This window comes from Spinacia oleracea, chromosome 4 (assembly GCF_020520425.1).
Source record: "Spinacia oleracea cultivar Varoflay chromosome 4, BTI_SOV_V1, whole genome shotgun sequence".
NCBI classification, from domain to species: domain Eukaryota; kingdom Viridiplantae; phylum Streptophyta; class Magnoliopsida; order Caryophyllales; family Amaranthaceae; genus Spinacia; species Spinacia oleracea.
Genome location: NC_079490.1, coordinates 28,440,044 through 28,455,284, shown reverse-complemented (window position 1 = coordinate 28,455,284; position 15,241 = coordinate 28,440,044). Strand labels below are relative to the sequence as shown.

Sequence of the window (15,241 nt, the reverse complement as noted above, 5' to 3'; positions counted from 1 at the left end):
TTTTATTATCGATCTTATGAAAAAATATTCTAGTTTTATTTATCAAAATGGAATTTAAATACTATTTTCTTGACAATCGATTTATAAAATATATATTTATTTTGATCGAAAATTCGATTAATAATAATATTTCGTTAAAATTTCGAAATTATATTGAATTAAAATTCGTTATTTATAAATTCATTACTTATAAAATTTATGATTATAAAATATTGATTTTAAATTATTTATCGATCTAGTACTAATTCAATTATTCACTATTTTTAAAGAAATTGGATTCGGAGCCCAGGACGAACGAACCTAGGAAAATCCCTAGCAAATCGTGGAGATAGGTAACGACTATTGCTAGTACCCGCAATCCCCTTATAAATATGATTTATGAAATTATGACGTTATAATTGAATTTTATGAATTAAATGTTTTGATGTGTTTTATGGATTGTGGGACGAAATATGATTTGATTGAATTGTTTCCTATAAAATGATTTGATTGAGTTTTCCCATAAAATGATGTTTATACAATGCTATGAAAGGAATGATATTTTATTAATCCCAGGATCAAAATGATGTTTTATGAGTTAAAAGAGTTATGTTATTTCAACTCAAATACATACAACATGTACCGGTCATGCATGCACCACGGACACCTGTCCACCCATGGATTACGAGCCCAGGCTCCCATGGTTATGAGTTCAGGCTCAGGGACCAGGCCCATGTTACAGTTCGATGATAAGCCCAGGCTCTTATGGGCCCAGGCCCAGTGGAGAATTCCTTCACGGTTCGTACTTGCCGACAACTAGCATGTTAATTAAAAATTTATGAATGAATTAAATATGATGTTTTATTAAATGTTTTACTTATTTTATTCTCCATGTGTTATTAAATAAAATGAAATGAAATGAATTTACGTTGCTAGGATAGTCGTTACTGAGTCTTCGGCTCACCATTTTTATTTTTTGTTTTAGGTACTGCTGGGAACGATGGAAACGAGTAGTGGCGAGTATTTCACTTTAATATTATTCACCTAGTTTATGCTTAATGCTTTAATAATTTAATTAAAGACTTTTAGTAAGTTATGTACTTTAATTTTGGGAATATAAAGGATTATTATATTAATTTGGAGTTTTAATGGCTTAGAATATGATGGCCGTTATCATCAATTGATCTCATATTTTCTCTCAAACGCAAAATACGAATGTGTCTCCACATAGGGGACCTGACAAAAGATGCGTCAATCATTTGAGCTCTAGTTCCATTTCGAACCACCGGTAAAACCTGTCTAAAATCACCACCAAACACAATAATTTTCCCCCCGAACGGAAAGTTGTTCCCCATTAAATCCTTGAGTGACCGATCAACATCTTCAAATTGATATCTGTGTGTCATTGGGGCCTCATCCCATACGATAATAGCAGAATTTTTTAGGAGAATTGCAGTTTTAGAACGTTTAGTGAATGAGCAAGTTGATGAGCTATCCGGATTAAGTGGAAGCTGAAAAGTCGAATGTGATGTTCTTCCCTGGTGCAACAACGTTGCTGCAATTCCAGACGTTGCAGTGGGAATAGCTATTTCGCCTCTACTTTTTACAGTAGCAAGAAGGGCTCTGTATAAATTTTTTTTACCGGTGCCTCCAGGACCATCAACAAAGAAAGAACAACCAACCTTTGAAATGACAGAATTCATTATTGTATCGTATGCAACTTGTTGGTCACTATTGAGAGTGCCAACGCATGCCAAAAGTACTCCTCCATGATAGAAGGAAGCTCGTCAATGTCATCAGTACATTCAGGTAAACTTGGCAACTCAGTGTAGTCAGAAATCCTTTTTCTAAGTGGTCTTATTAACCTATCTATGTCTTGCAAAAGTTTGTTAGTGAGAAAAACATGATTACTTGTTGTGTTTGAACTTGGATAATCCTCAACCATGTAAGGAAAAAACTCATCCCAGAGTGCCCGTAATTCAGTTGGTTGACAATATACCAATATGGTTGCAAATAACCGACGTAATGCAGATGGCATTCGTACAAAAGATGCTTCTAGAAGACATTGACGAATGCTTTCGTCATTTTCGATTAGACCGAGGGCTTCAGCTGCAGCCCTGAAAGTAGGATGTGTGACGCCATTGATCGTTCTTAAATGTTCGAACGATGTGAGTAAAATTCTCATAAAACCATTCTCCTTCCAATGGTGAAGCTACATATAATCGACCCATAACTCGTTGTGTACTTTTTCTCTTCTGCCATTCACGTGAACTCGCTAACCATCTGTAATGCTCAGGAAATTCTCGATAAAGGCATTTCCTTGCATTTGGGTCAACTGAATTCATCTTGAAAAATTCAGTAAGCATCGTCTTAGAGTTTCTTGGGTTCGCTAACACGATTGAGATTGGCTGGTTCCCTTCGAACCTCACTTGATGCATGTTTGGCAAATGAACTTGCAAACGATCTACGGCAGGACATATTCTAGTCATGGGAAATTTGTAAAGTTTTCACATAGCTTCGGGTGCACAAATCCACCGTGCATCGACATATTGTGCAATCTCATCTCCGTTATGAACTTCTATTCAAACTCTATCTGAACCCTTATGGATGTACTTATACAGATACTTGACACACTTGATGCTGCTGCATATCTCAATATTGACGTGACAATCATACTTTAAGAGAAAAAATGGATTATATGGGACTACCCACCGATTATCTACACGAACTCGTGAATTCTCACGCAATGGTACTGCTGGACGATCTTGTGGACGACGGTAAAGAGGATATGAGTCATTGCCTTGCTTTGTATCATTGGAGAATTCCTTAGGTAATCCTTTCTTACAACTTCCTTGTTTCATACACGGGGATTTGTGGTTGAGAACACCACACGGGCCATGAATCATGTGTTTAAGAACTCCCTTATACAATTTTGGTTCTTGTTGTTCATCGGGAATCACTGCTCTCACAATCTTATCAAAGTCATCTGGAGTGGTTAGCTTGTCATTTTGATCAAGAATTAATAACATATGAACATGTGGAAGACCACTCTTTTGGAATTCAATCACATATACATAAGCAACAACCGTTCCGAGGATGCCCCTTTCTAGAACATCCTTTTTCAACTCTTCAAGTTTAGCATGAAAAACCCGTGTCAGAAGGTCTGGACGATCGTTTGGAACTTGTATGACCAACAATTTTGATTGTATCTCTGGCCAAGACGGATTGCATGTCATTGTAAGAAATATATCGGGCTTGCCAAACTTATGAACCAATGCCATGGCATCTTGATACCTCTGGTGCATATCTCTTGGACTTCCTACGAATGAAGACGGTAGTATGGTCCGTCGTCCAACATTTTCTGCAAATAGACATTGTATACACAAACTTTATTGCATATGAAACAATGTATGAAATATTGAGTGTAATATAATCGATTTTATTAAATCAATATGGACCTGTGTTATGCTCTCCAGCATGTAAAGAATCCTCTAAACCCTTGTACAAATCAGCATGTATCTTATCTTGGATGAGTGCAATCCACCTCAAATTATTGGCTTGCATTTTGACACAGTTATCGACAAAAAATTGTTGCAGTAGACGATCGCCGACCTCTTAAGATTAGAGAATCAAGATGTTGCCGCATTTATAACACAAAATACTTGTTTTGGTCATAAAGGTCTAAGTATACGATTTTTAGGATAAGGTTTAAAAAAGAGTTATTAGAAATATGCACCTGAAACATGTATGCATAAAATGTTAGGTTATGATACATATGAATAAACATAAATCATGCGGAAAAACCATAAGGCCAGGAAACATATTATTTACACATAATCATTTAGCATAATTCAGATGCATACACTTTGTAGCGTGCCCTCCCTAGCTGCGCCCGAACCGAACAAGAACAAGTCTTTAGGACTCCAAGTGTCGTCCCTCCGTAGATAGTCCACAGTACATCCGGATCCGCCTTAAGCTTGACCAACTAGAATCGCCCTTAAGGTTACTTAGATTTTCGGCTATTTGGGTTGCAAGTGTTCGGCTGATTTTTGCTTAAAAATCTTGCATTTGAATACTTCAAAATCTTCTGTTAAATATGTGACCCTAGGCCTATATTTATAGAGTTTATGGAAAGGAATTATAATCCTACTAGGATATGGATTTATTAATTAGAATCCTATTAGAACTCTAAATAATAAATTTAATCTCTTAGGATTAGGATTAGGATTTAATCAATGCACAAATTCCAATAGGATTAGGATTCGTTACAAACACGAGTGTTGCACGACTACGAGGAACGCACGCACCCGCGCAGGCCTTGCGGCCCACACGAGCAGGCGCTGCCTCGCAGCCCACGAGCATAAGCCCGCGCGCGCCTTGCTGGGCCTGGCCTTGCGCTGGGCCTGGCGAGGCTGTGGCAGCTCCGTGTTTGGGCGCTTGGCTTGCTGGGAAGCCTCGTCCGATGCTAATTCGTACGATGCGCTTCCGATTAAATTCCCGGTTCCGGAATTCATTTCCGATACGAACAATATTTAATATTTCCGATTCAAGAATTAATTTCCGTTTCGAACAAATATTTAACGGTTTGAAATACCCCTGAGGTTTCACGAAACGCACCAAATACACCCGCGCGTTTCAAAATACATAATATATCCCTATTTAAACTTATTTGCACCAAATGCCCCTAGACTTAACGGAAGTCTAACTCCGTTAACATTAACTCTTAATTAATCTAACTAATCCTACTTTAACCCTAATTAACTACTGATTAGCCTAATTAATCCTAATTAACACCTAATGAACCCTAATGAACTCTAAATCTCCTCTCTCCTCTCACTCTCCTCTCTCCTCTCAATCTCACGTCTGCTTTTTTCTGGGCATCAAAGTGAACCCATCGACATTTTTCCTTCTTCAAACTATCTTCATCACACATCAATTGCTAACTCAAACCCCCAAATATTCGGACCCAGATTTTCAAGTGAATTGAAATCGTGAAAAATCTGAAAATGAAGAACAAAATGAACCTGAAAATGAAGAACAAAATAAACCAGGAAAATTGGAAAAGATAATCTGAAATTTGAGAGTTTAATTTGATTCCTAAATTTTCAACTACAAATTCGATTCAATCTCCCTCTACTCTAATACCAATCGCTGCTATTCTACTCATCTATTTGCTCCTACTGCTGCTATCTCTTCCCGCAGAAGAACTCAGCCCCAAGAACAAAAATAAGAAAACAAAATCGGAAATTAAAATATGAAAACGAAATTCATTGTAATCTACAAATTGTTTCTGATTATCTAATCTAATTCTAACTACCTTGCGCTATTTTCTATCCTAATCGCAACTGCTGCTATTCTACCTCGCCCAATTCAAATCAAAACGTCGTTCTCGAATCGTTCTTCAGCAGATCTGTTCTTATTTTTGGTTTGAGGGAGCAACTGCAATTAGAGGAGAAAGAGAATAGCCTTTTATGTTTTTCAGATTTTGATTTTTGTTGTTTTCCTATTTTAGATTTTGGAGTTGAGTTCGTGAGCATAGAATAGCAACAGCAGCAGCCACAACCACGAAAAACAACAGAATATAGGTAGATTAGAGAGAGATTAGAGCCACTACAATTCGAATTTGTAGTTTAGATTTTTGATTTTAGGAATTAAACTCTGAAAATTTCATATTCTCTTCTTCAAATTTATGGGTTTTGTTCTTCGATTTTCAGATTTATTGTTCTTCAATTTTGGGCTTCAAATTAAATTATATTTGTTAGCTAGAGTTAAGTAGAGGCAATTAGAGGTTAATACTAACGGAGTTAACGACCGTTAGTCATTAAAGATATTTAAGGGCATTTGGTGCATTTTTTTTAAAAATAGGGGTATATATTGTATTTTGAAACGCGCGGGTGTATTTGGTGCGTTTTGTGAAACCTCAGGGGCATTTCATGAAAAAACCGAATATTTAATATTTCCATTTCCGGAATTATTTTCCGATTCCGATAATATTTCCGATTCAGACAATATTTCCGTTTCCGGCAATATTTCTGATTCCGACAATATTTCCATTTCCGATAATATTTTCCGATACGTACCATGTTTCCGTTTCCGGCAACATCTACGACTTGGATAATATTTATATTTCCGATACGATCCATATTTCCGCTTCCGGCAATATCATCGTTTCCGGAGTATTCATTTCTTGCCTTTGACGATCTTAGCTCCCACTGAAACTGAGATCCGTCGATTCCGAATATCCATAGATGGAGTATTTAATGCCATTAAATACTTGATCCGTTTACGTACTATTTGTGTGACCCTACGGGTTCAGTCAAGAGTAAGCTGTGGATTAATATAACTAATTCCACTTGAACTGAAGCGGCCTCTAGCTAGGCATTCAGTTCACTTGATCTCACTGAATTATTAACTTGTTAATTAATACTGAACCGCATTTATTAGACTTAATATTTATATGCATACTTGGATCAAGGGCATTATTTCCTTCAGTCTCCCACTTGTCCTTAGGGACAAGTGTGCATTTCCTAATTCCTTTGTCGCTCGATGCTTGCTCTTGAACATAAGGTAAGAGTTGTCATCCTTATTATGTCCAGAGGTGTTTCTCGATTTTAGAGTTCAACTGATCAAATAAACAGATAATCATAGCCTATGATTCATCCGAGCACGGCCATGCATTTTACAGTTTCTAGCTCTCCGAGTGGCCTTGTACAACTTTTAAGCATCTCATCCCGATTTATGGGAGGACAATCCCAATCTTGCGATCTTGAGATTAGACTTCGTTTGATAGGTGATTACCTGAGCGTTGCCTTTATAGCCTCCTTTTACGGTGCGACGGTTGGTCAACGTCAAAGTAACCAGTTCTCAAACAAGTAATCTCAAATCACTCAGGTATTGAGGATTTAGTGTCTAATAATTTTAATGAAATTTACTTATGACAGATTTTCATCTCTTACAGTAAAGTTTCATAGGTCTGTCCGATACTAGTCTTCCCAAAGTAAGTATCTATGCAAATGATTACGACATTGCCATGTCCACATAGTTCAAGAAACAGAACTACTAGTCATCTTGCATTCTAGTCGTCTAACGTTTTCTATGCGTCCATCTTTATAGAAAACTCCGACCAGGGACCATTTTCAACTTTTGACATTCAAGTTCAGTTGATAGACATTTCTTAGTCACAGGACTGATCCTGACAGTCTATCTTGAATATTTTGTCAAATTGAAGGGACTCATCATTTAATAAACCAAAAATTAAATAGAAAAATGAATTCTATTCATTTATTGTGAATGATTAACCAATAATGTTTTACAAAGAATTAAACTCTAAAACTTTAAAACATTAAACAAGGACATCAAAGCCATTCTCCAATATGCTTGATTCCCATAGCTGCAGTGTGCGAGTTGTGCTTCGCCTGCGGCAGAGGTTTAGTCAATGGATCTGATATGTTGTCATCAGTTCCAATCTTGCTTATCTCGACTTCTTTTCTTTCAACGAACTCTCGTAGAAGGTGAAATCTACGAAGTACATGCTTGACTCTTTGGTGGTGTCTAGGCTCCTTTGCCTGTACAATAGCTCCGTTATTAACACAATACAGGGCTATTGATCCTTTAATGGAGGGGACTACACCAAGTTCACCTATGAACTTTCTTAGCCATATAGCTTCCTTTGCTGCTTCATGTGCAGCAATGTACTCCGCTTCAGTTGTAGAATCCGCAATGGTGCTTTGCTTAGCACTTTTCCATCTTACTGCACCTCCGTTGAGGGAGAAGACAAACCCAGACTGTGATATGAAATCATCTTTTTCGGTTTGGAAACTTGCGTCCGTATAGCCTTTAACAATTAATTCATCATCTCCACCACAGACCAGGAAGTCATCTTTGTGCCTTTTCAGGTACTTCAGAATATTCTTGGCAGCAGTCCAATGTGCCTCTCCTGGGTCTGACTGGTATCTGCTCGTAGCACTGAGTGCGTACGCAACATCCGGGCGTGTACATATCATAGCATACATTATTGAACCAATCAATGATGCATACAGAATCCCATTCATTCGTCTACGCTCATCAAGTGTTTTTGGGCACTGAGTCTTGCTTAGAGTCATTCCATGAGACATGGGTAGGTAGCCTCGCTTGGAGTCTGCCATCTTGAACCTATCAAGTACCTTATTGATATAAGTGCTTTGACTAAGTCCAATCATCTTTGTAAATCTTGATGCCCAATATGTATTGTGCTTCTCCTAGATCTTTCATCGAAAAACATTTCCCAAGCCAAATCTTGACAGAGTTCAACATAGGAATGTCATTTCCGATAAGTAATATGTCTTCGACATATAATACTAGAAAAGCAATTTTGCTCCCACTGACCTTCTTGTATACACAAGATTCGTCTGCGTTCTTGATGAAACCAAAGTCACTGACTGCTTCATCAAAACGTATATTCCAGCTCCTGGATGCCTGCTTCAATCCGTAGATTGATTTCTTTAGCTTGCATACCTTTTTAGCATTCTTTGGATCCTCAAAGCCCTCAAGCTGTGTCATAAACACAGTTTCTGTTAACACGCCGTTTAAGAAAGCGGTTTTGACATCCATCTGCCATATTTCGTAACCGTAATATGCAGCGATTGCTAACATTATCCGAATAGACTTTAGCATTTCAACTGGTGAAAAGGTTTCATCGTAATCCACACCGTGGACTTGCCTATAACCTTTTGCAACCAATCTAGCTTTGAAAACTTCAAGTTTCCCATCCTTGTCCTTTTTCAGTTTGAAAACCCATTTGCTTCCAATGGCTTGGTAGCCATCTGGCAAATCGACCAAATCCCAAACTTGGTTTTCATACATGGAGTTTAATTCAGATTGCATGGCTTCTTGCCATTGCTTGGAGCTAGGGCACGTCATAGCTTGTTTGTAAGTCGCAGGTTCATCACTTTCAAGTAATAGAACATCATAACTCTCGTTCGTCAAAATACCTAAGTACCTTTCCGGTTAAGATCTATATCTCTGCGATCTACGCGGGGTTACATTTCTAGATTGCCCATGATTCTCACCAGAAACTTCTAAAGATCTCTGAGTTTCATCCTGAATGTCATTTTGAGCATTCTCTAGAGTTTGTTGTTCGACTCGAATTTCTTCGAGGTCTACTTTTCTCCCACTTGTCATTTTGGAAATGTGATCCTTTTCCAAAAAGATACCATCTCGAGCAACAAACACCTTGTTCTCAGATGTATTGTAGAAGTAATACCCCTTTGTTTCCTTTGGATAGCCCACAAGGATACATTTGTCAGATTTTGGATGAAGTTTGTCTGAAATTAATCGTTTGACATATACTTCACATCCCCAAATCTTAAGAAAAGACACTTTTGGAGGCTTTCCAAACCATAACTCATATGGAGTCTTTTCAACAGCTTTAGACGGAGCTCTATTTATAGTGAGTGCGGCTGTATTTAGTGCATGTCCCCAGAATTCTATTGGAAGTTCGGCCTGACCCATCATTGATCTAACCATGTCTAGCAAGGTTCTGTTCCTCCGTTCCGACACACCGTTCCATTGTGGTGTTCCAGGAGGAGTCAATTCTGATAGAATTCCACATTCTTTCAGATGGTCATCAAATTCATAGCTCAGATATTCACCGCCTCTATCAGACCGCAGTGCCTTAATCTTCTTGCCTAATTGATTCTCTACTTCACTCTGAAATTCCTTGAATTTGTCAAAGGATTCAAACTTATGCTTCATTAGGTAGACATAACCATATCTACTGAAGTCATCAGTGAAAGTGATAAAGTAGCTGAAACCACCCATAGCATTTGTACTCATTGGTCCACATACATCTGTATGGATTAAACCCAATAGTTCAGTTGCTCTTTCTCCAACTTTAGAGAAAGGTTGCTTTGTCATTTTTCCAAGTAAACATGATTCGCACTTACCATAATCCTCTAAGTCAAATGGTTCTAGAATTCCTTCCTTTTGAAGTATTTCCATGCGTTTCAAGTTAATATGGCCTAATCAACAATGCCACAGATAGGTGAGATCTGAAATCATCCTTTTTGGCCTTTTTGGTATTTATGTTATAAACTTGTTTGTCGTGATCTAATAAATAAAGTCCATTGACTAATCTAGCATATCCATAAAACATCTCTTTAAAATAAAACAAACAACTATTGTCTTTTATTAAAAAGGAAAATCCCTTAGCATCTAAGCAAGAAACAAAAATGATGTTTTTAGTAAGACTTGGAACATGGAAACATTCTTCCAGTTCCAAAACTAGCCCAGAGGGCAACGACAAATAATAAGTTCCTACAGCTAATGCAGCAATCCGTGCTCCATTTCCCACTCGTAGGTCGACTTCACCCTTGCTTAACTTTCTACTTCTTCTTAGTCCCTGTGAATTGGAACATAAGTGTGAGCCACAACCTGTATCTAATACCCAAGAAGTTGAATTAACAAGTGCACAGTCTATAACGAAAATACCTGAAGATGGAACGACTGTTCCGTTCTTCTGATCTTCCTTTAGCTTCAAGCAATCTCTCTTCCAATGCCCCTTCTTCTTGCAGTAGAAGCATTCGGATTCACAAGTGGGTTGACTGACCTTCCTCTTTTCAGACTTGGCGCCAATTTGCTTAGTTGGGCTGGCCTTGTTGCCACCTTTCTTAGCATTCCTCTTCTTTCCAGATTTCTTGAACTTGACCCCACGCACAATAAGCACATCCTGCTTATCACTTTTGAGCGTCTTTTCAGCGGTCTTCAGCATACCGTGAAGCTTAGTGAGCGTTTTGTCCAGACTATTCATACTGTAGTTCAGTTTGAACTGATCATACCCGTTATGAAGAGAATGGAGGATAGTTTCTACAGCTATTTCCTGAGAGAATTGCTGATCCAGCCGACTCATATTCTCAACGAGTCAAATCATTTTGAGAACATGTGGACTTACGGGCTCGCCTTTCTTAAGCTTGGTCTCAAGAATTTGCCTATGAGTCTCGAATCTTTCGACCCGAGCCAGATCTTGGAACATGTTCTTTAACTCACTGATGATCGTGAAAGCATCTGAGTTGATGAACGTTTTCTGTAGATCTGCACTCATGGTTGCAAGCATTAGACATTTCACATCCTTGTTGGCATCAATCCAACGATTGAGTGCTGCCTGAGTGACCCCTTCGCCTGCGGCTTCGGGCATCGCCTCTTCCAGGACACACTCCTTTTCTTCCTGCATAAGAACTATTTGCAAGTTCCTTTGCTAGTCAAGGAAGTTTTCCCGCTCAACTTCTCCTTTTCGAGAATTGATCGAATGTTGAATGAATTGTTGTTTGCCATAATTAAAACTACAATTGAAAAAGAATAAACAAATAAATAATCATTCACAGTTTCTCTTAATAAACTTAAATTCTAGCATGCATGCATAATTTAATGTTCATTAAGCATTTTATTCAAGTTATGTGTTCCGGCAGGTGTGAATAAAATGATTCCAAGATCCTAAAAACCATTGAAGAATTAAGCACATTATGTATTTAGACTCAATTCTAAAATCTTTTAGGTAAGCAAAAGCCTTTTGCTAATAGTCTAGAAACTACTCTTGGTTGATAGGTACGTCTAAGAACTTATTAGGTAAACCTATCTCATTTTCCACGACATAAAAGAACTCCTTACTTATATCGTTGAGTTTCACCAAAACTAACAACTACTCACAATTATTTGTGTACCTTACCCCTTTAGTATCGATAAGTAACACCTCGCTATGGCGGAAAACTATTACTAAGTGTTATTTTGGCATGGCACCTTTTAAATCAATTTTTAAGTTTGGAACTTAAGGCTCTTACTATGTTGGTTAGATTTTAAGTGAACTAAAATCCTTAATCGTGCAACATAATCAAGCTTCGATCTCATGCATATTTAAGACATATTTAAAAGCAATAAATAACTTAAAGCATGCATAAGATAAATGTGATCTAGTATGGCCCGACTTCATCTTGAAGCTTCAACTTCAAAGTCCGTCTTGAAAATCTCCGTGGGAGGCGCCATTTTCTTCAAATAGGATAAGCTTTAATTAAACTAATTACAACTATTTGATGGTACGCAGACCATATTTGAATTGAAAAACAAATTTGGTGCTTTAGACCAATTACATTCAAATTAATGGTACGCAGACCATATTTTCTATCCTATTTGGGCCATACTAGTCACTTCATAACCTGCAAAACAGTACATATACAATGTATACCATTCATCCATTCATTATCATGAATGGCCCACATAGTTGGTTAGTAAAACACGTTATGCATCACATAAATATTTGCAGCAATTAATCAAGGGCACCAATAATCTACCAATTATTCAGTCCTTATTAATTCTAATCAAGTTGTTTAACCTTAAAGGATTTGTAGACCTAATCAAGAGTTTATGACTAAAATTGCTCCCACTTAAACCAATAAATTCATATGCTTTACTAATTTTAAACATAAAAATGTATTTCTAGTCTAACCGGAAACATACAAATTTAATTAAAATTTAAAGCTCATATAAATTTATAATTGAATCCACTTATTTAATTTATTTTCAGTCGAATTTAAATTAATTCAAGGTTTTTTAATTTTAGTAAAATAATTAGAATAAATTAAAATTTATAATAATTATAATATTCAAAATTAAAATCCAAGAAAACAATTTAAATTATTAATTTAAAAATAATTAAAATTACTCGAACTGAAAAACTCAAATTAAAATTTAAAACGATTTAATCGTAACACAAGGTACGCACATCACCACGCAACGCACAACCATAGGCTGTAAAGCACACGCAGCCATCGCTGGCCACGATGCGCGCAGCCTCTGTGCTGTGACGCGTCTGCTGCTGCTCACCCTCGCAAGGCACCGCTCGCTGCACGCGAGCCAGCGCTCGCTGCGCGAGGCAGTGCGCGCTGTGGCGCAGCTCGCTTGCTGCCCACACGCGACTGCTCGCTTGCCTTGCCCCTCGCCCTCGCCCATCGCATAGCACACACGGCCATCTCCTTTTCTTCGTGCGCGCGCCACGCTATGTTGCTCGCTGCATTCGTACCGCACGGGCGACGAGCTCCCTTGCTCGTCGTCGCGTGCCCACACTATACAACACCCCTTAAGGGTAACACGTAGCTTCCATTGCTTTGTGCGTGCAACATTCATTAGCTTTTTCATAAAAATTTAAAATTTTTAATTTTAAAATTAATGACGAATTAATAAAACATATTAATTTCATAATTTTAGGGCGAAAAATCGAAAATTTATTAATCAATTAATTTCCGATTTAACATGGATTCAAATCTAGGTCATAAAAATTTAAAATTTAACATAAATTAACAATTTTTATGGTGGATTTTAATCATGGATACCTAATTAAATTATTAATTAATTATGAAAATCAAATCAATTCTAAATTATTCGAATTTCAACAAATTAATCATAATTACAAATTAGGTTGTATAATTAACAAGTCTAGGCATTCATAATTGTTAAACATATACAGTAGGTCAATAAAAAACTCAAGATTTATCAACAAGAATCGCAAATACTTAATTTAACATCTTAAATTTACAAACTTTTGCGTTCGAAAAACTAAAACCTCCGACAAGTCATAGTTAGGATTCAAATTTGGGAATTCTGGGTTCGGCCGAAAAGTACTTTTTTTGTCAAAATTTTATAATGCCTTTTACATGCGGAATTGACACAAAAATCACTCGATTTGGATGAGTAACGAAGAAACTGCCGAAAAACTGCGTACATATAATTAAATAAACGCAATTTGCAATTAATTACGAAAATTAATAACCCTTTAATTCTTTGCAAATTTGTAAAATTTAACCATGTTCATGCAATTTAGATTATGATAATAATAAGAGGCTCTGATACCACTGTTAGGTTATGATACATATGAATAAACATAAATCATTTAGCATAATTCAGATGCATACAATTTGTAGCGTGCCCTCCCTAGCTGCGTCCGAACCGAACAAGAACAAGTCTTTAGGACTCCAAGTGTCGTCCCTCCGTAGATAGTCCACAGTACGTCCGGATCCGCCTTAAGCTTGACCAACTAGAATCGCCCTTAAGGTTACTTAGATTTTCAGCTATTTGGGTTGCAAGTGTTTGGCTGATTTTTGCTTAAAAATCTTACCTTTGAATACTTCAAAATCGTCTGTTAAATATGTGACCCTAGGCCTATATTTATAGAATTTATGGAAAGGAATTATAATCCTACTAGGATATGGATTTATTAATTAGAATCCTATTAGAACTCTAAATAATAAATTTAATCTCTTAGGATTAGGATTAGGATTTAATCAATGCACGAATTCCAATAGGATTAGGATTCGTTACGAACACGAGTGTTGCACGACTACGAGGAACGCACGCACCCGCGCAGGCCTTGCGGCCCACACGAGCAGGCGCTACCTCGCAGCCCACGAGCATAAGCCCGTGCGCGCCTTGCTGGGCCTGGCCTTGCGTTGGGCCTGGCGAGGCTGTGGCGGCTCCGTGTTTGGGCGCTTGGCTTGCTGGGCGCGGGCGTGGCTTCGTGCTGGGCCTTCGTTTAGCAAGCCTCGTCCGATGCTAATTCATACGATGCGCTTCCGATTAAATTCCCGGTTCCGGAATTCATTTCCGATACGAACAATATTTAATATTTCCGATTCCGGAATTAATTTCCGTTTCGAACAAATATTTAATATTTCCGTTTCCGGAATTATTTTCCGATTCCGATAATATTTCCGATTCAGAAAATATTTCCGTTTCCTGCAATATTTCCGATTCCGACAATATTTCCATTTCCGATAATATTTTCCGATACGTACCATGTTTCCGTTTCCGGCAACATCTACGACTTGGATAATATTTATATTTCCGATACGATCCATATTTCCGCTTCCGGCAATATCATCGTTTCCGGAGTATTCATTTCTTGCCTTTGACGATCTTAGCTCCCACTGAAACCGAGATCCGTCGATTCTGAATATCCATAGATGGAGTATTTAATGCCATTAAATACTTGATCCGTTTACGTACTATTTGTGTGACCCTACGGGTTCAGTCAAGAGTAAGATGTGGATTAATAGAATTAATTCCAATTGAACTGAAGCGGCCTCTAGCTAGGCATTCAGCTCACTTGATCTCACTGAATTATTAACTTGTTAATTAATACTGAACCGCATTTATTAGACTTAACATTTATATGCATACTTGGACCAAGGGCATTATTTCCTTCATAAAATTCCCGGCATGTCAACTTTTTACCAGTGGAACT

General features: G+C 37.6%; 1 protein-coding gene across 1 annotated transcript; it reads right to left on the bottom strand.

Annotated features, from left to right (window-relative positions):
- Positions 1–2,561: 2,561 nt before the first annotated feature.
- Positions 2,562–3,543, bottom strand: LOC110787822 (uncharacterized). The gene is made up of 2 exons (XM_021992466.1): positions 3,438–3,543; positions 2,562–3,340 (listed from the first exon to the last, which is right to left on the bottom strand). Exons 1-2 carry the CDS (start codon positions 3,541–3,543, stop codon positions 2,562–2,564), a joined length of 885 nt encoding a protein of 294 aa, XP_021848158.1.
- Between the last annotated feature and the right edge of the window lie 11,698 nt (positions 3,544–15,241).